At 42.7% G+C, this 26,358-nt stretch overlaps 1 protein-coding gene across 1 annotated transcript in view; it reads right to left on the bottom strand.

The window, feature by feature from the left end:
- Positions 1–6,372: 6,372 nt before the first annotated feature.
- Positions 6,373–26,358, bottom strand: part of MECP2 (methyl-CpG binding protein 2) — a 90,718-nt gene continuing 70,732 nt past the window's right edge. The window contains exons 2-3 of the mRNA XM_044682780.1: positions 19,223–19,573; positions 6,373–7,615 (exon numbers count right to left, since the gene is read on the bottom strand). Coding sequence (XP_044538715.1) covers positions 6,487–7,615; positions 19,223–19,573 — 1,480 coding nt within the window. The 3' untranslated portion in view covers positions 6,373–6,486. The remainder of the gene's footprint in view (positions 7,616–19,222; positions 19,574–26,358) is intronic.

The following is a 26,358-nucleotide window of genomic DNA, read 5'->3' as shown; positions in this document are numbered from 1 at the left end:
AGCTACAAGCAAAATGAGTTTATAATGCAATATACAGATATATAAAAACTAGACTGCTTTTTACGTCTAGTCGGTGCATTAAAAAAAGGGACGGAAAAGAACAGAATTAAAACTGAAAAACAAAATCCCAGAACCAAAAGAGAAAAATCAGGCCTATGCTTAGAGTCTAGGTATTCTTGGATAGGATTGGTTTCGTCGCCAGGAAGAGGAGCTTTGCCACTCAACACAGAGACACTCAGAGGATCAGGGCCTTCCTTCGGGCAGGAGCTGAATTTCCTCAGCTTTCTGTCTTGTGCCTTCTGGATGTGCAGCAACCCATGGGTTTTTGCACATACTCGGGTCTTTTCCAAATCACTCAGCTTTCCACCCTTTAGGTTTTATTTAGCTCCCCGGGGTCCTCAGGCCTGATTCTGCAGTGCCTTCTCTCTGCATGATCCAGCAGAGGAACAGGTTTTGGGTGGCAGGGATGGTAGGGAAGTTTGAACCGAGGGCTCTAACAGGCCCTGTCAAGGATCTAGGAACAGAGAACAGACATTTCGCCTCCCACCCCTTCCTGCCCCCAGGCTACCGGGATGGCTCAAGAGTTGGGTTTTACTATCTCTTGGCGAGGCAGGCAGCTACTCCCCCCCCCCCCCCCCCCCAACTGAGACAGCAGGAAGTGATCACGGGTTTGGAACTGATTCCCTCATTTTATAGATGAGGAAACAGGGCCAGACAAGTTAAGGGACTCGCCCAAGGTCACACAGGCAAGACTGAGGAGAGATGAGATTCAAAACCTAGGTTTTCTACCTCCAAATTTTGAAGCTCATGTCCAAAGAGGAGATGGACTCTGATCTCTTGAGTCCAAAAAACGCTAATGAGGACATGACTCCTTTGACCATGTAGAATGTGGCTTTCATTTCCGGATGGTATAAGTGCCAACACCTTTCCCAAGGGTAGCGGAGACCTCGATCGAACATTTCGGGCTCAAGACCCATGTGTCCCCTTGCCCCTTCCCCAGTGACCATCCTGACAGCAAGGACTTGGCCTGGTTCCTCCTTTGTCTACTTTGTTCAGCTGTCACTTTATAGTTCTAAGTCCGAATAATCTTTAGACCAAGACTTTAGCAAGATTTGGGCCTTTTGTCCATTCACAAACACCCAAAAGGTTTCTAGGTTTGGGCCGGGCATTCACATTTCATTTCCTCTTCACACGCAGACAGGAAGGCAGGCAGGCACGCAGCTCGCAGCTTTCTGAAATGTGATTAGGCCAGGAGTGAAAACCAAAAGCAAAACCGTCCCTCCTTACCCAGGAGGAGTAAAATCCATCCTGCCTGCCAGTAATGAGCAGGCAAATGCCCTTCTTTACCATGGTACAAGGACACTCTTTGAAAAGAGAAACAAATATACAAATGGAGACATTCAATGAATTCTGTTAAAGTGCAATCATTTTCAGATGCTGTACTATGAGCTCCCAGAGGTTGGGAGACGTGGTGGAAATGAAGAGATGGTGAATGTGGTGATCAGAAAAGGTAGGCAAGACAATGCTAACCATCTACTCTGTGAATGGGAAACAGGCTATGAAAGTGACAGTAGTGGGAAGTCAGAAAGCCTTTCTTTGCTTGGGAAAAGGGCCCACTTCCCTTCCTCTACCCAAGAACACTGGAATGGGGGTGTCAGGATTCCTGGCAGCCCCAGTAGTCTCTTGATGGGTGTATTGAACGATGGGGCTTAGAAAGGAAATTTGCATTTATTACTCACACAGTGGCCGAGTTCTCCATTGGTACTGACTTAGGAGATTTTGCTGAGTTTTACCCCTTGAAGGGGCTTGAGGAAATTCTGGCCCCAGAATTCAAATCCACGTGAAAAGCATCTTCGATCAAGAAACGATTCTCTGTGCCAGCTAGTCACCTGGATTTGGAAAAGATCTAGTCTGATTTTAAAAATGGCCCTTGCCCTTTATACTCTGATGGATTCAAAGGATCTCAATTTACCTTGATTGACAATTGGGGAAACCAAGGCACCGAGCCACTACAAACTAACTGGAGACCTGAAAGTCATGTCAAATTCAAGTTGGTAAATCAGAGGCAGTGTGAAGTGGTGGATATCAGGCCAGACTTAAGAGTCAGGAAGCCCAGACTGGAGCTCAGATCCTACCTCAGAAACTAGCTGTGTGATTCTGGGAAAGTCACTGCGTCTCAGTTTCCTCATCTGTAAAATGAAGGGGTTGGACTCTATGACCTCTAAAGTCTTTTCCAGCCCTAAGGCTATGATCCTATGATCTCTAGACACTAGGTTTTGACTACAAATTTCTCCTCTAGCCAGCTGGATCCCAATTTGTCTACCATGGATTATGTAGCTTTCCTGGGCTTGAGTCTCTGATCTTAAATAACTGAAAATTCAGATGTCCCACTAAGGAACATGCTTTCCTCGATGTCTGTGGGGAAGCCGGAGTGTTCTTTTTTTGATGGACTTTAGAGAGGGGCAGATTCCCCTCAGCTCAGGCATGTGAGGACGGTCCCCTTAGTTTTCATCATCGATTAATCTGGCCCAGGAACAGACATGCCAACCAAAATTGCCTCGACACCTTTCTATTTCAGCCTCCTAATCAATGTGCCGTCATGGCCCTGGGCTCACGTCTGCTATCAATGGTTCTGGGTTCGTGGATTGCATTGGGGCCTTTAACACCCTGGGTTCCAGGCTGTGCGTTGGGAAGCCCTCTTTTAATTGGGTCTTTTGGTGTCTCTTCCTGGGAATAGGAGATATCCAAAGGGCTCGGGCAGAGCCCCTGCCCAAATGTGTAATGGAGTGTTTCAGAAATCATCAGTCTGTGGCTGTGTGACTCCTCCTCCCTATCCACTGGGCAGAGAGAGGAGTGGTGCTTAAATCCTTTACAGCTGTTACCTAGTGAAGGTGGAATACGCTATATCTAGTGGTCCAGGAGGGTGAATCCAGTGATGAAAAGGAGGCCTAGGATTTCGAAGATGTCCTCCGCCCCAAGGACATGAGAAAGTCAACAGTATTGTCTTGGTGTAGTCATTAGGAGAGGCTGCCAGGCGTCTTGAGTGTTCGAATATATACACAGCATGGGCCACACTGCTAATGAGTGCCTGATGCTACACTTTTGGCATTCTGCTATCCAAACTTCATACTCTCTTTCATTTTCCAACACCCTGTCCTAGTCAAACTTGGAAAGCACAGACTCTCACAAGTGCAGCTCATTTCCCAGAGGTGACACTGGGCCTCAGGGCAAAAGATGGAAAGTACCCCACAGCTGGAGAGAATTTTTGAGCCACTGGTGAAAAATAAATTCAAGGAGACCATGCCAACTGCCCTTCAAGGGAGGGACAAATCTGCAGCCTCCTGTAGGGGGCCTGACTCAGGCCCCTACTGGCTGCAGGAGGAGAGGAAAGGTTGGAAGAAAGAGGAGGAAAAACAAAAACACCAGAAACGTAAAGAGCCCTGGTCACCACCTGCAGCTTTGGAAATGTGGGTGAAGGAAGAAGGAGGTAGGGGGGCTGCAGAATTTGACTCATCCAGAAGAAAGATTCTCATTTTCAAGTGCTGTACCTCCCCTGTCTAAAATACCCTTGAATGAGGTGAAGCGTGTGTCAGAAAGAGTCCAATGGGACTCTGTGGGGACCAGAGACTCCTCTTTCCAGGGAATCAGATAGGGCGGAACACTGAACTATCGTTCCCTGATGATGGTCCCAAGAGCTCAATTCTACCAGTCTAAGAATACTTGAAGTATAATAAGCAAAAACCAAACCAAACCAAAACACTAAAAATATCCCTTTCCAATGATAAAGGGGCTTCAAGAAACAGACTAGTTAAAGTGCACATGTGGGTGTCCTCTGGAGGCCCATTAGAAATCCACCATTAAAAAAGGACTTAAGGAACACACAAATCCAGAGCGAGGAGACGTGGTAGGCTTGGAGCCATTTCTCCTTAGAGAAGGTGGAAGAGGTGCTACAAAGGAATTACACCCTCCTAGGACAACCCATAAACCCTCCCTTTGGGGGGGGGTTGTTATCAGCAGTGAAGCAGGAAGATTGAAAAGTGGTAAGGGCCTAAGGGCTGGGACCAATGAGAATTTGTTTGTTTGTTGTAGTCCTATGATGTTCAGCAAATCCAGACAAATCTACTAAAGGCCGAACAACTGCAGAAAGACCGAGAGGGCAAACTCCCTTTGGAAGCTACTGATTGGAACTGTCAACTATGGTTCCTGTTTACCAAAGACTAATTGAGAAAATGCAATATAATTTTGATAATAGTTCGATCCTTTGTGGTTACATCCTCCTAAGAAAGCTGGGAAATAATGACTGGAAAGAGACTAGATGGCACATATTTGACAGTTCACTGCAGCAGCTCACATGTGTTATATATATATATGTGTGTGTGTGTGTGTGTGTGCGCGTGTGTGTGCATGTATGTGAGTGTGTTTGTGTGTAGAAGCAGAAAGCTGCGCTCTCGTTTTAACTGTTTGATAAGGTGCTTCGCAGTTTGATAGATTTCTATACAAGAGACATCTCTGTAAACACAGACAAAGAGATACCAATATGATGAAGGTATACAGCAGGATAAGGACTTCCTGAACCCCCAGCAAGGTTAAAAAGATATACACCCTCCCTGAACCAAAAAAAAAAAAAAAAAAAAAAAAGCAAATGGAAAGCAAGCCCCCACCTCCCACCAAAGATTCAGAAATGGGTGAAATGGCCTTTTCGGCCTCTCTGAAAAAGGGTTAGAGCCCAAGTCTGCCATCAGAGGAGAGCTCATGGGAAGTGGGAAGAGCAGGTATGCGCTCAGGGAGCTGGGCTCAAGATTATGGACCAGATCTTGGAGTGTTCTCTTTATTTGTAACACTGCGCCCTAGGAGGACCAGCTTGTGACTTTTCAAAGGCCAAAATGGAGAGGAGAAAAAAAACATCATGATTGTGCTGTCCACTTGGCTAAGGAGGTTTGTTTCGTCGCTTTGGTAGGCAGAAGGATTCCTTGGTCACTCTGGCAGGCCTCAGAGTGAAGTGGTTTTCCAAACTTCTCTTTTGCTTTTAAGTAATCAAAGCCTGGGAAGGCATGTTTTATTTATTTTTTTTTTATTTTTTTTTGGGGGGTGGGGCAGGGTGACTAGGTTTATGCTTTTTGTGTTTGCTAGGCCTCAAACTCCTATGACCAGAATCAACAAATGATTTTCCTTACTGGCAAGAAAGTAAGTGACCAGGTGTACGTGTCCCAGAGCTCGGTTAGGATTACCCAGCTAGGAGCCTGCAAGGGCCAGTCAGTTCAGTGTGCAACTAAATCGAGAGTACTCGCTGCTGATGTCTAGAGAGGGGGCAAAAGAGTTCGTAAAGGAAAGGAGAAACAGAAGGGAAGAAAAAAGAATGGTCAGGAAGTCCTTATAAAACTGCAGCAAACACTTAGAGTTTCGAAGCTTCGTGGGAACCCTGTGTGCTAATATCCCACTTGAAAACAAGCGCAGATACCTACAAGTAGAGGGAATTCAGAACCCCATCAAGCCAGTGTCTTGGGTGAGTGGCAAGGGCAGATCGCCCATTGAAGCCAGTCTTCTGTTGAGCATTTCAGCCAGTTTGTTTTGAGGTGGAAATGGGAACGATCACACGATTGTGCAAATACTTCTAACCTGTCCCTAAGCTAATAGCACTGGAAAAGAACTGGAAGAACATTTTTCTTTCTCCCGGCCCAACCCTGTGCATTCACACCCGGACAAACATGAGGTCCACTAAATAAGCAGCTACAGCTCAAGATTGCTTTTGGTGATTGGGAATCCCTCCAGAGGGGCCTACTTCCAAGTCAACTCCCAGTGGGAAGGGTTCTAACCACTCTTCTTTTAGGCTTCTCTCCTATCGTAACATCTTTCTCCACCCTAACACTCACTTGGAGCCCCTTGGGATTAGATGATGCCACCTGGCCCCTAGTCAAGGTCTCCCCCAGTGCCAACGGCTCTGTGCTCTGTTGTCTGACTTGACCCTCTTTCCTAAGGAATAGAATCCCCCCTCCCCCCAACCCCCTCAGGAAAACAAAACAAAACCAAAATCCCCCAACATAATAATTTAAGACCTTGGACTAGAATGTTAATGGCACTGAAAATGTAAGCTCCCACTAACCCTACTCTGTTAGGTCTCTAGTGACAACCAGTACACCATCCCTCTCCCAACAGGGATGAATGGAGGGCAGGTGCTGGTGTATCCTAAAAAGCCTGATAAACAGCTTGTCTGGTCAGTAGTATATGCAGCAAGCCTTGTTGAAGGAGCCTATTATAGAAAAGTGCAAAGCTGCTTCTGGCCCTGGTTAGGTCTTCAACCTGACTGTGCTTGTCATAAGTGCTCCAACTACTCCCACCCTGAAGCCACGAAACTCTAAGTTGACTGAAAAAAAAAAAACCCTTTTTAATTTCAGTTAATCGGGAAGCTTTGTCCGAGCCCTGCCCAGAAGGAGAAGAGACAACAGCTGCCTTTATTCTTTTGTTTTTTTAAATCCACTTTTTCAAAAGTCAGCTAACTCTCTCTGTCACGGGCGTCCGGCTGTCCACAGGATCCTCTCGGTTTGGCCTCGGCATGGAGGACGAGACAATGTCCTTTCGGTCTCCCTCTGCTCGGTGTTTGAACTTTTCTGCTGCCGTGGTGGCGGTGGTGGCGGTGGCAGCGGTGGTGGCGGTGGCGGCAGCGGCGGCAGCAGCCGTGGGCTGAGTCTTAGCGAGCTCCTTTGTGCAGCCATCGCTCTCTGGTGGAGCCCCTCTTGGCATCTTCTCTTCTTTGCAAACTTTGCTGCTTAAGTCCTGAGGTTCGGGGGGGCTTTTGCTGTCCTTGGAGCCCTCTGGCTCGGGGTGAGGTGGGGGTGGGGCCTTGGGGGACTCTGAGGAAGGGTAGTAGTGGTGATGGTGGTACTGCTGCTGCTGCTGCTCCTTCTTGGGGGGGGAAGAGGAGGTGCTGGCGCTCCGCCCTTTGGGGCTGCTCTCTTTGCTTTTCCGACCTGGGCTCTTTCCAGGCTTGAGTCCCTTCGTGCTCTTTTCCCCCACGGTGGAGACAAGCAGAGGTTTCACCACTTCCTTCACCTCGATGCTGACAGCTTCCCTGGTCTTCCGCTTTTTGATGGGCAGCACGGTCTCGTGAATGGACCTGATGGAAGACTCTTTGATCGCTTTCTTCTTGGCTTCCACGGCAGCTGCGGCCACCATGCTCCCTGGCTTACGGCCCCGTTTCTTAGGGATGACCTGTGGCTCGGTCTCGACTTTCCGTTTCCTGCCAGGGCGCTTGATCACCATGACTTGGGTGGATGTGGTGGCCCCACCCCCTTCAGCCTTCCCCCCGGGTGACGGCTGAAAAGGCATCTTGACTAGGAGCTTCCCGGGACTTTTCTCAATCACCCTTTTGACCTGGACCCCTTCTGAGGCTGTGGCCCGGGGTTTCACTGTGCCGCTCCCTTTGGGCCGACCCCTCCCTCGGCCTGTCCCTGGAGCCTTGGGGGATTTGGACTTCTTGGGTGGTTTCTGCTCTCGTCGGGAGGGACTCCCTCTCCCAGTTACCGTGAAGTCAAAATCATTAGGGTCCAGGGAGGTGTCGCCTACCTTTTCGAAGTACGCAATCAACTCTACCTTGGAGCGAAAAGCTTTTCCCTGTGGACTGTGGAAGAGAGACAGAAAGAATGATTATTAAATATTATCCATGGAAATGCCAGAAGTGGGAGAAGTAGAAGATGGCAATGAACTCTCTTAGTGAGAAGAAAACACCAGGGAGCAAAGATCTGTCACTGGACTTTGGAAAACCACTGCCTTCAAGTCAAAGTTTGTTACAAAGAGAGGCTGAGAGGCCCAGAGACAGGAGAACCACTGTCGTGTAATGGAGAGAAAACTGGACAATGAGCCAGGAGTCCTGGTTTCTAACCTTGCCTCTATTGCTACTGAGCTTTGTGATTTCAGGCCAGCCACAACCTCTTTATGTCTCAGTTTCCTAATTTGTCAAATGAAAAAACTTCATTCATCCAATCCTCATTTCTTCAGCACTGATTGTATGCAGAGCACCATGCTGGGAGCTAGAAGAGATACAACATTTGAAAAAGATACTGTCCTCATGGAGCTTACAATCTAGCATAGAGAGATGACCCAAATACAGATAATTCTAACACCCAATAATATAGGCTAAGTAAATGGGTGTGAAGTAGGGTACAGAACAAAGGGCTACTGGAGGTTAAGAAGAAAAGTGTCCAAGTGGACAACCTGGAGGATCAGGGAAGGCAGCATCTGAGTAGAACTTGAAAAGATTCAATGAGCAAAGAAGGGGAGGAGCCATGCCAAGCAAATTTAGGCAGCAGAGAATGGATCTCTGGTTTGGAGCACATAGGATGTGGATGGGAGTAGGATGAAATAAGGGAGAAAAGGTAGGGTGAGGCCAAGTTGTAGAGGAGGGATTCGAATGTCAGGTCAACCAGTGTGGATTCTACTCAGTAGGAAATAGGAGCAATGGAAGGTTTTTGAGCAAAGGAGTGACATAAGCACCTCTGGGCGGAAGATAAGATTTTTTTTGTAGCACCAACAGGGAAAAGGATGGGTTGGAAAGAGGGAGAGACTGGAGGCAGGAAAACCTGTCAATGGTCAGCTGGATGGCAATAAAAACCTCTGATAGGGTGAGACTGGGGTAAAGAGGATGGATATCATGAAGGCAGTATTGATATACTGTGATAACCACCTGGATATGAAAGGAAAGAGAGAGAGAGAGAGAGAGAGAGAGAGAGAGAGATGAGCCAAAGAGAAATAAGATTTTGAACTTGGGAGATGAGAGGATGAATGGGAACCCAAGAGAGAGTTGGTGACACCAGGAAGAGAAACAGGTTTGGGAGGGGAAGATAAACTCAATATGGGACATACTGAATTTCAGCTGCTGATGGCATATATACAAGAAAGGCACCCTGCTGGTTATTGGGAGATGTCGGTCTAGAACTCAGAGGTTAAGACTGCAGAAACAATCCTGATAGAAGTGGTAGATGAAACCATGGGAGTGAATAAGATGGCCAAAGGAGAAACTGTAGAGAGAGAAAAAAGAAAGCCAAAGGGAGCCTGTGGGAGAACATTCACTTTAAGGGGCTGAGAAAGAAGGATGATGATATAGCAAAGAAGATAGAGAAGAAGCAGCTGGAGGGGTAGTCATGACGCTTCTAGGAGAATGTGGTGTCTCTGAAGCCAGTGCCCAAAACTGCAGAGAAGTGAAGAAAGGAGAAGAAAAAAGGCCACTGGATTGGTTGGTCATCGGTGATTAGTAAAGAATATACTTTCAGTAGAGTGGTGGGAGACTGGAAGCCAGGTCGTGAAGGAATAAGGGAGAATACATAATGGAGAAATGGAGGTGCACCAGCTAGAGAGAAATTTTCAACAGAAGAGAGAAACAAGATGGTAGCTGGTGAGGAGAAAGAAGGGTCATGAGAAAGTTTTTTTTAAAGGATTGGGCAACTGAAACATGCTTATAGATGGAGAGGAGCAGGCAGGAGGGAGAGGGGGAGAGAAGAAAGGGGGAGAGGGAGAGGGAGAGGGAGAGGGAGAGAGAGAGACTGTCAATGAATGAAAGGGAATAGCTTCTAGAACAAGGAAGGGGGTCCCAGGGTTAGAGCTAGTCTGACTTTATGCTTTCCCAAACATGTTTACATACATTCTTCTTCAATTCTCGTAATGAGTTTGTGAGCTAGATGGGCCAGGCGGACTTCCTATTTCCTAGACCAGTGATGGGTGAACTTTTGAAAGAGGGGGCCAAAGGAAAGGAAATGCTCATCTGTCAGTCTGTTTCTAAGGCAACTCTTTCCAAGTTTCATTGTATCATATCCTACTCATTGTATTTGTCAGATTAGGAAGAACAGCAGTAGAGCATTTTAGGCCCCCCCCCCCATCTGGCCCGCGGGCCATAGTTTGCCCATCACTGTCCTAGACTATTTCTCAGATGCAGGGTGGTATACATATCAAAAAAAGCCTTGAGAATCGAAACAACTCTGAGGTACAACCTCACATCTAGCAAATTGGCTAAAATGAAAGAAGGGGAGAGTAAGGAATGCTGGAGGGGATGTGGCAAAATTGGGACATTAATGCATTGCTGGTGGAGTTGTGAAATGATCCAACCATTCTGGCTGGCAATTTGGATCTATGCTCAAAGGGTTATAAAAGAATGCCTGCCCTTTGATCCAGCCATACCATTGTTGGGTTTGTACCCCAAAGAGATCATAGATAAACAGGCTTGTACAAAGATATTTATAGCTGCACTTTTTGTGGTGGCAAAAAACTAGAAAATGAGGGCATGCCCTTCAATTGAGGAATGGCTGAACAAATTGTGGTATATGCTGGTGATGGAATACTACTGTGCTAAAAGGAATAATAAACTGGAGGAGTTCCAGGTGAACTGGAAAGACCTCCAGGAACTGATGCAGAGTGAAAGGAGCAGAGCCAGAAGAACATTGTACACAGAGACTGATATACTATGGTAAAATCGAATGCAATGGACTTCTGTACCAGCAGCAATGCAATGACACAAGACAGCTATGAGGGATTTACGGTAAAAAATGCTACCCACATTCAGAGGAAGATCTGCAGGAGAGGAAACATAGAAGATAATCAATTGCTTGAATGCAGGGGCTGAGGCGGACATGATTGGGGATGTGGACTTGAAACGACCACACCAATGCAACTATCAACAATATGGAAATAGGCCCTAAACAAGGACACATGTTACAACCAGTGGAAATGTGCGTTGGCCATGGGTGGGGGGAATGTGGGGGGTGAAGGGGAAAGTAGGGGTATGAAGCATGTAAACAGGTTAAAAATGAATATTAATAAAGGTTAAAAAAAAAAGACAGTGTAGCAATTTTCAAGGGAGTTAAAGATGGTCAAATAAAAACGGAATCACACACACACAAAAAAAGCCTTGAGGTTGGGGAGACCTAGCTTTGAATGGAATGTTGGATGTTTATTAGTTATATGGACACATCACTAGACCTCTCCGAGTCTTAGTTTTCTCATTTGTAAAATGGGGATAAGGACTGTGAGGTTCAAATGAGAACATATAAAAAAGCACTTTGTAAACTTTGTAAACCTTAAGGCATAATGCCAGCCAATGGCATTACCTCCAAGGTCAGGAACTCGGGGAGTTGACTCTCTGCCTAAAATCTTCTACCCTCTCACCTCTCTTATTCCCACTAAACTATCTTCTGGCTAAGGGACCTCTAGCTGACACAAACAGCAGCAAAGACTGCTTGCCTTCCTGGGGCATGTATCCAGGATGTGAAGTGTCTTTTGAGAACTGTTAAATAAAACAACCACTACCCAATTCTGGTGTTTCATGTGTGTACAAATGATATGAGAAGAAAGAACTTAACGAACACTGCTAAGGAGTGTGAAGTCCTGGGTAAAAAACTGAAGGTCTTGGGCACCCAGGTGTGGCTTTTATCACCACTGTTCATTGCATCTGGGTGATTCAGAAGCAAAAGGAGGATTTGGGAAGTTAAGCACTGTCTGAACAGTTGATGTCTGAGAATAGGATTTGGATTTCTGGATCATGGCTTAAAATACAGGAATGATAGGTTTTGGCAAGGGATAGAATGTGCTTCATATCAAGGACACCCTAAAATATTTGTCTGGAGCCTTGTGAAGTCTTTCACAAGAGGACTTTAAATAAAAAAAGAAAGAGAGAAGGAGAAAGGTCTTTACACAGAGCGGACAGATTTGGTTCCAAAGAGAACAGGAGGTACAATGTAGAAAGAAGAACAGCAAAAGATTGGAACCAATATTGATAATTCTTGGGAGACAATATCCAACAAGAGAGCCAACAATGAAAGTCATGGCTTCAGATGGTTGGATATAAATGTACAAAAGTGAATGAAGGATGAACTAGAGATACCAATGCAAGGATTTAAATCTGACCTTGCAGGTAACAGGTACCACGAAGATTTGGTGGGCTAGGGACTCTTGACTATAATTTCAAACCTAAAATGGAAGCATGCTACTATAACATAGGGACCTCAACTATCTCACCATTGGCTAACACATTTTCATGGCCAAGAGCAGAGACTTGCCTTAATGATAATTTCATCCATTAAAAGCAATGAAAAGGATTACTGTTTTGGACCCGATTCTCATCAATGAGAGATTAATACTATTGAGGTATTAATGGCAGTTTGGAGCCTTAGAGGCAAGGGGCCACTCCAATAGACCATTTGTGATGGCAAAAGAGAGAAAAGTCATGCCTAATGGGACATGTACCTTAGATTATATTTTATAGAAGAAAACATTATGTACATAGTTAAGTACTGAAAAAAAATTCCAAGAGTGGGGGCATTGACAATTGAGGAGTCCAGGAAAAGCCTTGGATAGAAGAGAAAATGTTATTTGTTTCCAGTGGAGTGGAGCTCCCTGAAGGATGAGACTGGGAGTCTTTTTATCCTCGGTGTTTAGCACAGTACCTAGAATGTAGGAGGTGCTTAATAAATGCCTGTGTAGAAGGTGAGCAGGACCAGGAACACTGGAAAACATATCATAACAAGACTTCCACCACTTGTAGAAACTAGGGATGCTTAGGAGAAAAAGAGGATTTAGGGGATGGGGTGAGTAGGGAGGAGAAAATCTAAAGAGCTGTCTTCATAAATCGAAAGGGCTATCATGGGGAATGTGGATTGATTAGACTTATTCTGCTTGGGCCCACAGGGCAGAATGAGGAAAAATGAGCACATGTTGTAGAAAGGCAAATTTTGGCTTGATTTGAAGGAAAAACTTCCTAATAATTAGAGCTGCTTAAACAGAGGAATGGATTGCCTTGGAAGACCCCACATTCTCCCTCAATGGAGTACTTCCAGCTAGAGGCTGGATAACTACTTGCTGGGTAGGTTGTAGAAGGGATTATTGGTCAAGTATGGATCATTAGACTAGATGGCTTCTATTCTAGCACTTAGATTCTGATAGTCTTGGTTGTTATCATGGTCTCCTGAGTCAGTTCCTATTCTCTAGGTCCATTGACTCCGCTCTAATAACTGGATGAAGATATCTGGGGTATTTCCCCAGTCATATGCCAAAAGCTAGTCCAATCCACAAGGCTTCTTTTAGAGGCCTAACAGTCCTGTCTGCTTATCATCCTGTCAGGTACAAATTGTAATGATAACCAAGATCCCTTACACCACTGGATGAGTTTAAAAAAAAAAAAAAAAAAGAATCAGAATGTTTCTTTGAAGAAAATCTTGCTCTCTTTCTCTCACGCTGAAGCACTTTAAGTAATCCCCTGGGAGACCAGTTGGCATCACTGTCTGGATTTTATAGATGAGGGAAATGAGACAGAGAGGCTAGTAATTCTGCCCAAAGCCAAGTGGCTCCTGCTTTTTCTTTTAAGCCTGAGCTCAAATCATACCACCTTTCTTGGTTGTTAGGATATTGGCGAGCTATAAATGGGCAGATCTGGATAGCTCTCTTGAATTTGCTTAAAATGGTTTTTTCCATTTTAGAGGGACAGAACTTTTAAGCAAGTTTTATGCTGGACAATGTGTTCTGGAGGAGAATACATCCAGAAGATTCCTTGATTATCTGTCTTAAATGACTCCACAACATTTTCCAGACTTTATGTGCTACATGAGCTATTAAAATGTGTCTCTCTTGCTTTGTGAGGAGGGAACTCAGGCAGCACATATTCAGCACGGGATAGGGGAGGCAGAAGAGGCTTGGGTTCATATTTGGCCTCTGCTACTTACTTACTACAATGCTGGGTAAGTCTTGTTCCCTTGTTAAGCCTCAGTTTTCCCAATCATGAAGTGGGGATACTAACTCTCATACTATCTACTTCACAGGGTTGTTGTGAGGAAAATATTTTGTAAAGATTAAAGCACTATATAAAATGGGAGTTACCACTAATACTAAAGTATTTTTACACTCAATTAGCGAATGTGTGAGAGATAGGACAATTCCTCTGGAAGAAAGAATGATTGGCAAGTGAGAGGCTTTATTCACAGACGGATACCCAGGTCAGGGATTACTAGGAATACTGAAATTGCTCTAACTTGTCTCTGGCTTCTGCTGGTCCTTTAACTATTAATGCTGGGAAGTCAGGGTTTTCCTCACAATGAACTTGTTTCTAGTAGGATCCAAGATTCAACTGCTTCAACAATACAATCTGTTACAGCAACAATTGTTTCCATGTGTGAACAGTCAATGGGGAGGCAAGAATGAAGATTTTCTGGAGTCTTGAGTGGGAATGGAAAAACATAACTGGGAGCAGTTGTATGAGGTACAGAGATCCTGAGGAGTCTCTAAGCTAAGTATACCCAGAATTAGAAATGAAGAGAGGCTTACATAGAGACACATCTTTGCACCGATCTTCTCCAATGGCAGTATGCAAACCCACTGTCTAATTCTACACTATACAGCCAGCAGGCACATAACTGGAAGCACTGACCCCAGAAAGGACAGAGCTGAGTTAGAAAACTGACATCCTGGTTTGGCATAAGCTAAGAATCTGTTTTATAGATAAGCTTCAACTATAATGTCAGGATGGATATTTTAAGTGATGGGAAAAGTATCTAAGAAGAATGAGAGAATGGAAGGAGAGTTCAGGAAGGGATAATAAAAGGAGATTTAAGATGAAAGTTTGAATAAAAGAATCCTAGGCAGATTGTGAGAATTGGAAAAGCAAAGCAGTGACCACTAGAAACGGGCACTGGATCATTAAAAACAAATCATGCAGGGCAGCTGGGTAGTTCAGTGGATTGAGAGTCAGGCCTAGAGACAGGAGGTCCCAGGTTCAAATCTGGCCTCAGACACTTCCCAGCTGGGTGACCCTGGGCAAGTCACTTGACCCCCATTGCCTAGCCCTTATCACTCCTCTGCCTTGCGCCAATACACAGTACTGACTCCAAGATGGAACGTGAGGGTTTAAATTTTTAATAAAAAAAAATAAAAGAAATCATGCTAGACTGTTTCCTTTTTGGACAGGATTACTAGGCTGGTAAAACAGGGGAATTCTATAGACATAATATATCTATGATAACTCTTAAAATAGTTTTCTGGACAAGAGAGAAAGATAAAGAATGGGTGACAGTATAATTAAGGAGATTGGAAACTTGGGGTTTGGTTGAATGACCAGAAAAAGACCAAAGAATGGTTTTTAATGACCCGGGGCCCTGGAAAGTGGGCACCTGCAAAGATCCTTTGAACCTGTTGCATCCAAATCTTTTATCAAAGACTCGGGTAAAGGCATAAACATGTGCTTTTAAACAAATGGCAGAAGAGAGGAAGAAGGGAAGAATAATTAACATGCCAAATAGCTGTCTCATAATCCAAAAAGCCAGGAACAGTGGGTCATAGAAAGAAAGTTTTTCAGGGGGAGGAAGTGGCTGAGTAATAGTTTATCTGAAAGAGACCTGAGCACTGGAAGTTCAAAATGAACAAGCAATGATCTGGCAGCCAAAAAGTTAATATAATCTGAGGTTGCATTAACAGAAGCATAATAACAAAATGAGGGCAGTGACAGTTCTGCTATATATACTTATTTTTGCCTTGATCACACACTCCATTCAGGTCTAGGAGCCACATTTCAAGAACACTGACAAGCTAAAAGCCACCCAAAAGAGGGAGACCAAGAGAGTTGGGAGACTGGCACCTATTCATTAATTAATTAATTTAGTTGTTTATTTAATTTTTTAAAAACCCTCACCTTCCGTCTTGGAGTCAATACTGTGTATTGGCTCCAAGGCAGAAGAGTGGTAAGGGTAGGCCATGGGGATCAAGTGACTTGCCCAGGGTCACCCAGCTGGGAAGTGTCTGAGGCCAGATTTGAACCTGGGACCTCCCGTCTCTAGGCCTGGCTCTCAATCCACTGCTACCCAGCTGCCCCTGACTGGTACCTATTTAATGTCTGAAGAAACTGGGGATGTTTGGCCTAAAGAAGAAACTAAGTGTCAACCACTGCTGTCTTCAAATACTTGAATGGATGTCACGTGTCAAATCATAGTTTATATTTTATCTCAAAGAGCAGAACTTGGGCCAACTGCTTAAAGTTTCAGGATGGTACACCTTCCCCACCAACCCATGTGACTATGTAAAACTCCTTGAGGGCACACATAGTAAATTACTAATAAATACTTGCTGGATTAGACTTGGGGCATATTTCGGTTCAATCTAAGGATATATTTCTTAACAATTAGCGTTATCCAAAGATAGAATGAATGACTTTGAGAAATAAAAGGTTTCCAGTAGAGAGCGGAAGCTAGGCGATTTCTGGTTGGGGACCTTGTAGAGAGGATTCAGATATGGGTTAGACTGGATGAATTTCAATGACCAAGACATTGTTATTCTAGGACTTGAGGTTTGAATGTCAGGACCATAACATCTGGTGGGGTCCTCCTTCCAGCAAAGGAAACTACTGCTTCTTGGCTAACTTGACAATTCCACCAGGTCTGGAGGAAATCCCCAAAGAACACACTGCCTTTTGTTCCACAGCTTTGGTCTCTAGCTCGCTACATGATGAGTCAAAACAGAATCAGGGAAGGTGGCTGCTTGGCATGTAGCAGATATTAAATAAATATCTGTTGAATGAATTACTGCAGTGAAGCAGGGGAAAGGAAAAAGCCTGACCAAAGAGAAGTCCCTTCAGGAGCCTAGGGGGATATGAGGAAGTAAAGAATAAAGATATAATTCTCTTTCCTTGCCACAAAAATATTTATTTGACTATGTATTGAATGCCCAACCTTCACTTTTCTGGCTGGTTTGTATTTTTCAAACCCATACCTTCCACCTTAGAATCAATATTGTGTATTGGTTCCAAGACTAGGTAATGGGGGTTAAGTGACTTGCCCAGGGGCACACAGCTCTGACTGATTTAGTACAAGTTTACCTTTGACATCATTTTAGTTACCAGAGATGCCACCATAATTGGGAAGTCTTTTTGGGCAAGATGGTAAATTCCTTATTTAGATGAACCAGGCCAGGCTTTTGAGAATGCACAAGAGGTTGCAAGACAGTATCACAAGAGCCTTTATGTATGAAATGAATCACTTTCGCCATTAAAATAACAGTTTCACAAGATAAAAGGATTTTCAGACTATGATCTTCATTCAACAAATGAAACTAAATTTCTTAGGATCTAGGAAAATATGGATTGACTAATGGCTGAAATATAGGGGAGCAAATAGAATGGCGTGCTGAAAGAAGAGTTGGTAACATAAGAAAGGGAATGTAGACGTCCAAATCTGTGCCTGGCATTGGCAGTCCTAGACCACAGAAGACAAGACAGAAGACATATGGTCATCTGTCTTTTGGGGAAATACCGCTTTGCCATTACCATTGAGTAACTGGTTCCAAACTGCTGGAAAGAGAGTTCTAAGAGGCCCTGGGCTGAGGCCAGAATGTAAAAGAGACTTTTTGTTTCTGTATCTTATTCTGTGTTTTATGAAAGCTAAAAGGGAGTTGGCTGCTATCATACTGTTTAAGGATAACAAAAACAAAAGCTTTTTTTTTGAGAACTATTTGGTTGAAAAATTACAGTTTCATTGTTGTTGCTGTTGTTCAGTCATTTTAATCAAGTCAGACCTTTCATGACCCCATTTGGGGTTTTCTTGGCCAAGATACTGAAGTGGTATGCCATTTCCTTCTCCAGCTCATTTTACAGATGAGGAAAGTGAGGCAAACAGGATTAAGTGACTTGCCCAGGTCACACAGCTAGGAAGTGATTGAGGCCAGATTTGAACTCAGGAAGAGGCAGACTTCCTGACTCCAGGCCTGGTGCTCCTCTATCCATTGTGCCACCTGGCTGCCCCCTATACAGTTTCATTGAAGGTTAGCAAATTTTTGGTAAAATACAATTCTCCAGTAAAGCCTATAGGTCTTGGGGGATATGAGTCCTTGAAGAGTGTTGTCTTGGGATTCTTTGTTAGGAGCCCCTAGGAATACTTACATTCTCTGGATGGGGAGGATAATACTACTGTGATCAGGCTGAAGGACAGCAGAAATATTATAGCACTGAAACAATGCCCTGTAAGGGGTCACTTCTTATATATAAAACAAATGCAATTAAAAAGGACTAACCATTGATAGTGGAGGCCTTCCTCTACTCTGTTATCACTGGATGTCTCCTTGGCCTCAAACCCCCAATCACACAGCTAACCAGAACAACTGGGACCATCTAAAATAAATCGAGCATCAGCATAGTGGGAACTTGGGCTGCATTAAAGCAGCATGAGTCCTACCATCCAGATCCCAGGGTAATGTTTTCACTATGGAAAACATACATCTCTGGGGAAATAAAAATGATATTGCCTCCAACTGGGAAATCAAATTGGATACTTTAAATAAAGACAACCATTTTGTGTTTAAAGGGACTAAAAGTCTAGAAATAGTTCTTAAGCTTGAACTCTATTAGGACTGGACTCAATAATAACTAGAGAAGTGCCATCATTTAAAACCACACCTGATGAAGTGTGAGAGCAGCCTAGAAACCTATTCTGACACTAGCCAAAAATCTTTTCAAGCACTAAATGGCATGACTCCATGGAAGGGAGGGGAGGAATGGTCAGTTTTTGTCTGGTAGCCTTCTGAAGAATTCTCATACTAACCATCAACTTTCCAGAATCTTTATAAGGCTCACCTCAACTTGGGGGACACTTGCCTATTTGTCACAGCTTGAAGGACAACCTGGCTGGCGGACCAGGTCCTTGGGTGTTCATAGGATGCTTATAATGGGAAGACTCATTAGCTCTTCCTCCAAACACAAGTCCTTCTAAAGTAGCCTGGGTCACATTCTACCAAAGCAACGTCCTGCTCATGTGAAAGGTTAATGTTTTTCAGCTTCTGTTGGGCAAGTAGCTTGATAAAGGATCATGCCTTAAGACCGATAAAGAACCAAAACTCCTTTCTAGTTAAAATAAATTCCTATTTTATTCTTCATATTATTCTTTTCTTGTTACTCACCCACATGGTATTTTGAAACAAAACAGTTTATAAGAAAGGTGACTCCTGTGGGTGGCCTACTGGATGCTGGTCAAGGAGTTACAGCCTATTATACTCCTTGGAGTTAAAGAATGGGTGCTACTGGAATATAGTGGGAGATCTGGGCTACCTGCAAGTAGCAACTGCTACTTCATAGGATGCAAAGGAGAAGATTGTCAAACTACAGATGGAGAGTCAAGAAAGGCAGGCCACTCAGAGGCCATTCCTGTCAGCTTGTGACCATCTGTTTCTAATCCCTCCACCCACCTGTCCCCTTCTCATTCTTGTTCTTACTCACTTGATCAAATAGACATCGTACTTCCCAGCAGAACGGCCTGATTTCCTCTGCTTCAGTTTTCTCGTCCAGCCCTCTGGTAGTGTGGGATCATCATACATGGGCCCCCGGTCTCGGATGATAGAACGCCGTTGTTTAGGGGAAGCTGAAGCTTCAGGTGCAGCAGGGGCTGACCCAGCCTCTTCTGATGTTTCTGCTTTTCCTGCCTCTGCTGGTTCGGCAGACTGGTGTGATGATGGCTGTGGGAATTCATGTTTTCCTTCCTTCTCTTCCTTTTTATCCCTCTTCAACTTTCTGAACTTCAGGGGTTTATCTCTGAGGCCCTGGAGGTCTTGGTCTTCAGACTGTTCTTCCCTGAAGTATTAAATAATCATTTAAGTATCACAAAGAATATCACAACTTGCAGAATGCTAAACATTGGGGACCGCCCAAGAACTCTGCGACTCTAACCAAAATTCAAGATATATTTTCCCCAATACAATAATCCCCTTTCCTTGACTATTTCTGCTCTTCCTTGATGGCTAAGCGATCCATGAAAATGGAGGCCTCAGTCCGAGGATGGTTTCCCACCATGCTGCAGCAATGATCACAACTATTACTTGAAGAATCTGTGATTTCATTATTGTGGGAACCCCACCCCTCAACTCAGTAATGTGGATCCCAATCCATGACTTAGTAGATACAGGTTTAGGAAGTTTTCTTGAGGCATGGAAAAGATAAGGGCCTTGTCCAGAGGCTAAGAAGTGCCAGGGGTGAAATCTGAACCCAGGTCTTTCTGATTCCAAGCCATGCACTCTCCCCTTCTATGTCACCTTGCCACTCACTTGACAATCCATAAATTCTTATCATAAGGGTTTGGAGGAAGTAGGGGACCAAGGCAGTTAGTTTGGCTTCCAAGAACATTCAGAGGTTGGTCTGAGGCAGACAGCATTTAGCTTATTGGGAAGCCTTGGGCTGCCAGATAGGGAGGTACTCTCAAATGGAAAACAGCAGACAGTAGTCTGCTTCAGGTTGCAGGTTTGTACCCCAAAGTCTGCTGTACTTGGTTTCTAAGTGTGAGACATACCCATCAAGACTGGGTCCAATTAAAAATGGAATTCAAGTTTCTATCTCTGAGAAGAACATTTCCAGCAAGAATTAAGCTCTGCCCTGTGGTATCTTTGGTACCAAAAAAAGAGAGAAGTCCAGTACTCAAAAAAAGTCTACCCAGAATAGTGGTAGAGGTTGGAAGGAAATGATACTGGGTCCTGGCTGCCTTAATGATAATACCCTAAGTAAGGGAAAAACTGGCCTTTCCTTTGGTTTCATTTTGCTGAATGAGTCAACAGGCACCCATGTGACGTGATGTTACATTTTCTGCTGGTATGTGAAACTCCAGTGTTTCAGTACTAAGCAAATAGTACACTTTTCCCTGCTGGGCACAAACATCGCTTCCCTAGATATTGGGAATTGAAGAGTTTTTTTTTCCTTAGAGTTGGACTCTACCCTGTGGACACCCATCTTTGGGTCGGGCCTCATCAGTGAGGTCCCAACCTATTGCTTAAAACTTTGATTTAACTGAAGAAAGATTGGTGACATGATTCCAAAGTAGTACAGGGATTATGGAAAAAACTGGTGCCATTTCTCTGCTTTACAACTGGCAAGTCCAGCCTAGACCAAGCTAGACCAAAAGAGCACAAACACGATTTGGGCTAAGAGAAACTTAGAGAAGAAACAACAACAAAATTGGATCCCCTCTAAAACCTGCTGTCTCATATCTTTTTGTTTGTTTGTTTGTTTAAACCCTTTTCCTTCTATCTTAGTATCAATTCTAAGACAGAAGAGCAGTAAGTAAGGACCGGGCAATCGGGGTTAAGAGACTTACCCAGGGTCACCCAGCTAGGAAGTGTCTGACGCCAGATTTGAACCCAGGTCCCACTTGACTCCAGGCCTGACACTCTATCCACTATGCTACCTGGCTGCCTCTATCTCATAGCTCTTTGCTAACTGTCCATTTCTCTAGTCTCAAGGTAAGACAGAGGGCCATCCTTCATTCCCATATCTTCTTGGGACCAGAGAGACAGCACATCCTGCTACAGTTCAGCACATTAAGGGCAACCATTTGTCTCTTCCTCTGTTAAGAACTGCCCTCTTGGTTTAGTTTCTGTCTCAGTACTTTTTAAAGGGAGCCTTGCCCTCTAATGCTGGGTAGTGAATGGACTAGAGTTAGCACTTCAACACAATTCAGAACATAATTTAAACCTGCTTCCTAATTGCAAGAACCCTATGATATCTCTCAAAGCAAGACTGCTATTAAGAGGTTATATTTTACTTCTTTAGAATTCCCTTTCATATCCATGAATATGAAAACACTAATGCAGATCACTTAAACATGAATGCCTGGTGAAGATACCTTAGGCCACTGATGATATTTGAAAGGTGTGAAAGTTGGCAGAGTTGGACTTCCAAGAATGAACAGGTAGAGACTTAGAGCTATGCTGAGGATTTTCAACCAAATGGAACCATTTGGCAAAAAACCGACCTGCTAAAACTCAACACAACAGAAAAGCTTTAATTACAAGTACATGTATGTAGAAAATAGCAAGAAAGTGAGTTATGTGTTGGTTTGGGCCCAGACTTGAACAGGAGGAAGAGAGCAGGAAGGGTCACATTTGAGAAACTGTACAGTGCTTTGGCCAGTCACATGTTTTCTTTTGCTGGGAAAATCCATCTCTAAAAAACAAAACAAAACAAAACTAGAAAGAGGCTTTTAGTGCATTATAATTGTGCCATCTAGCTGCCTCTGATGTTGATATTTTTTATACAAAGATATACAAAAACACTAAACATACATCTACATATAGATATAATCTGTAAATAAAGCTTTATTTTCGGAATTCCTTAGTAAATATTATTGGAATTTGTCACTTTCACTATCAGTTACTCAGTTGAGATGCTTCTCTTGCTTGGACATTTAGAAAAACAGTAAAATCATATTTGGGGCCTGGGTTGAGCTCCCTGAATGAAAATGAACTCAGCTTACATATCTGGAAGAATAGTCAGCAGTCATGACTGAGCCAGGCCAATAAGAAAAAAGAACAATTTTCCCAAAGTTAATTTACAGTTTCAATGTTACACCAATTGAATTATCAAGGGGATAGTTTACAGAACTCAATAATGACAAAATTCATTTGGAAAAACAAAAGACCTAAAATATCAAGGGAAATGATGAAAAGAAGTAGAGAAAATGAATGGGAAAATAGCATTTCTAAGACTTTCAGCTATATTATAAAGCAGCAGTCAACAAAATCATCTGCTACTGGTTAAAGAATACACAGATAGATCAACGGAACAGACTAGACACGGAAGAATCCAAAACAATGGAAATCAATAATCTAGTGTTCCGTAAAATGGGAAACATAAATTACTTAGGAAAGAACTCCCTATTTGATGAAAACCTGCAGGAAAGAGCTGAAAAGCAGTCTGGCAGAAATTAGGTTTAGAAACCTTACACTCTATTCCATAATACGTTCTACATGGGTGCATTACCTTAATATTAAAGGTCATGCTATGAAAAAATTAGAAGAGGAACAGATCCTATATCTCTCAGGACAATGTATAAAAGAATGTATAAAAGATGTATTCTCACCCAAACACAGGACAGAGGCAATTACAAAAGATAAAACAGAAAACTTTGATTACAAAAATGCTCTGGCACAAATAAAATTATTGCACCTAGAATAAAAAGGAGTGGTCACATGAAAAAAAACTTTGTGTCAAATTTATCTGATAAGGGTTTAGTGATACTGAACCAAGGAATTGTATAGTAAATGTAATTAACTCCCATGTGTGGTTCCCTATCACCTCCAGGATCAAATACAAAATCCTCTGCTTGGCATTCAAAGCCCTTCATAACCTAGCTCCTCCTACCTTTCCAGTTTTCTCATACCTTACTCTTTGGTCCAGGATAGTAACACTAGCATTCTGGATGTTCCACAGACATCCATCTCTCAGCTTTTCTCTGGCTGTCCTCTATGCCTGGAATACTCTCTCCTTTCACCTCTGTCTACTGGCTTCCTTTAAGACCTAACTAAAACCCCATCTTCTGCACGAAGCCTTCCCCAACACTCAATTCTAATGTCTTCTCTCTGTTAATTATTTTATGTTTACTGAGTGAGTAATTTTCATCATCACCATTCAAAGCTTTCTGTTCAGTAGCTCTACCTTGAAGAAGTAACACCTGAACTCTTCAAACCAGAGTGGTTATATTCGTTAGCTCCAATTGAATCCATGGTCAGGGAGATATCTCCCTTCTAGGTAAGAGCAATTACTTTTTTAGGAGAATAGGGAAGAAGTTGAAATAAAGGTTTATGCTAGTAACATTGATTTTACATATGGGCAAAAGTCACAGCAGAGTTTGGGATTCAACACACAAGCTGTATGTAGCTTCATCTTATCTATTCCCATTCTTCAATAGAAACTACTCCATAAAAACGAGGGGGTGTCCATCAATTGAGGAATGGCTGAACAAATTGGGTTATATGATGATGATGATGGAATACTATTGTGCTATAAGGAATGATGAACTGTTTGATTTCTATATGAACTAGACAGACCTCCATGAACTGATGCGGAGTGAAATGAGCAGAACCAGGAGAACATCGTACATAGTAACTGAAACATTGTGGGACTATCAAATATGATAGACTCTGCTACTAATAGCAATGCAATGATCAAGAACAATCTCATGGAATTTAGGAAAAAAAAAGAATGCTATCCACATCTATAGAAAGAGCTATCAGAGTAGAAATGCAGAAGAAAAACATATGATCTATCACTTGGTTACATGGGTATATGGTTGGGGGTTGTGATTTTAAAAGATTACCCTATTACAAAAATGAGTAATATGGAAATAGGTTTTGAGTAATAAGACATATATAAACCAGTGGAATTGCTTGTCAGCTCTGGGATGGGGGAAGGAAGAGGAGAGGGAGAGAACATGAATCATGTACCCATGGAAAAATATTCTAAAAAAATAAATTAAATAATGAGGGAGAAAAAAAGAAGCTACTCCATGGGATTTTGTGAATCTTCACCACTGAGCTAACCAATTGGGCTATAACAGACTTTCCTTAGCTGCTTTGGCCCCATGTTCATGTCTGGTACTTTGGAATGAGCTGAACCTTTGAAAGTACAGTGTTATCTCAGGCAAAGTAGAGCAGAGACAAAAAACAATGGGATCTCATATACAAATCTTGATACAAATGCAGTGTTTATGGGCTTGAAATCCAATCAATCTTATTCTGTGCATTCTCTAATTCTCTACTGAAGTCCTCTGCTGATGCTTTTTGGCTATGTAACATGGAAGTAAAACTGAGACTCAGATCATACCGACAAATAACAAGTATGGTAGATCTTCCCAAGATGGTAAGGATTTGGACTGTGTCTGTTATCCAAAAGAGTCCAGTCCAGTGAAATCTGGAGAAGGGAGGCCATTATCAATTTGGCCAGAGAGCTACCATTTTTGGCTACAGCAGCTTAGGAAGAACATCTCCTAAGGATTCTCTGATCTGCCTTGGGACTCACAAAATGTCCCAAATCCTAAATCACTGAGGTATTATGTAGTTTTATTAAAGCAGAGGTTAGGGAATGGGCCATCCCCTACCCTGGAAAGAGTAGATTTTCTTCACCAAAACAGTGAAAAAAGGGGGCAGTCAAAGAGAAGGTATATCAAATCAAGGGGGAAAAAATGCCATTAATTGGCTCCTTCATTAACAACAACAAAAATAATGTAAAAAGAAAAATATGCCTGTACCATGGCCATTTCAATCTTCTTTAGTTCATGAAAATAAAATTCCCCAACTATTGATTAGAAGAGGTGGGAGCTCCTACTTTGAGCAGAAAAAAAAAATTTTCTGAGCTCCAAAAAAAAAAAAAAAAAAGGGTAAGAGAAATCTAGTTCTCTTATCAGTAAGTCCTTTTCAGCACTAATAAAAGGAAATTATGTAAATAAGGAATGCAATGATAAATACTTCCTAAAGTCCTAGGCCTATCCTCCTAGAATCTCCAGGCAAAAAGGGCTCCCCACTGAAGAAACCTTATCTCTATAATTTGCACAGTACAAGAGAAGATAAGCTGGAACTGGAATTCAGCCTGGAAAATCCCAGCAGACTCAAATGAACCCAGGCACGGAGCAAAGAACATGCTAATTAAGAGTTACCGTGGTGTCTTTTCTGTGGTACAGTCAATTTGTTTATTCCAGGGATGAAGGAGGAAAATCAACAAGCCATCTATTCTGGGTGTGAGACAAGGATAATTCATTAGTAAAACAAAATTTTTGCCCACAAGGTACTTACAAATTAGCAAGAAGGAGGGGAGATAGGACTTGGATGCAATTATGATGCAAAATAATAATATGGTAAGTGTGAAAAGGGGGAAAGAGAGCTTCTGACTTCAGCAACAGAATGGAAGTGTCATTTCAGGTAGGCCCTAAAGAGTTTTAGGCTAAAGGCCAGTGTGGCATGATGGAAGAACATTGGATTTGGAGGCAGAGGACCTGGTTCCAGTTCTGGCATTGATACTTATTACCTGTGTGATCTTGGGCAATCACTTAACATTTCTGGGTCGGTTGCCTTATCTCTAATGGCTCTTAAAGCAGTAAATTCTATGATTTATAAGGCCTAAGATTTATATTTTTATATTTCTGATTCTATGACTTATAGAAATTCAATGATTTATGTGTATATACATCCTATGGTTTATGTAAATGAAAAGTTTTAGGTATTTAGATAAATTCATATAAATGAAAAGTTTTAGGTATTTAGATAAATTTTGTGATTTATGTCTTTATATGAATTCTATGATTTATTTATTTCTATTATTTACAAAAATCCTAGAGTTTATGTATTTATACAAATTCTAGAATTTGCACATTTATATTCATATAGATTCCATGATTTATACATTTAAATAAATTCTAAGATTTATGTATTTATATAAATTCTAGGGTTCATGAATTTATATAAAGTCTATGATTCATATATTTATATCAATTCTACGATTCTGGTTTCTAAATATAAGGAATGGTGTGAACAAAGCCACAGAGGTAAAGAAGTTTGGGGTATAATTGTGAAAGAGAACAGTGTACTTTGACTGGAGTG

The sequence above is a fragment of the Gracilinanus agilis genome, chromosome X (assembly GCF_016433145.1).
Source record: "Gracilinanus agilis isolate LMUSP501 chromosome X, AgileGrace, whole genome shotgun sequence".
NCBI classification, from domain to species: Eukaryota; Metazoa; Chordata; class Mammalia; order Didelphimorphia; family Didelphidae; genus Gracilinanus; species Gracilinanus agilis.
Note: the sequence above shows the minus strand (reverse complement) of the source record. Positions and strands in the feature narration are given on the sequence as shown.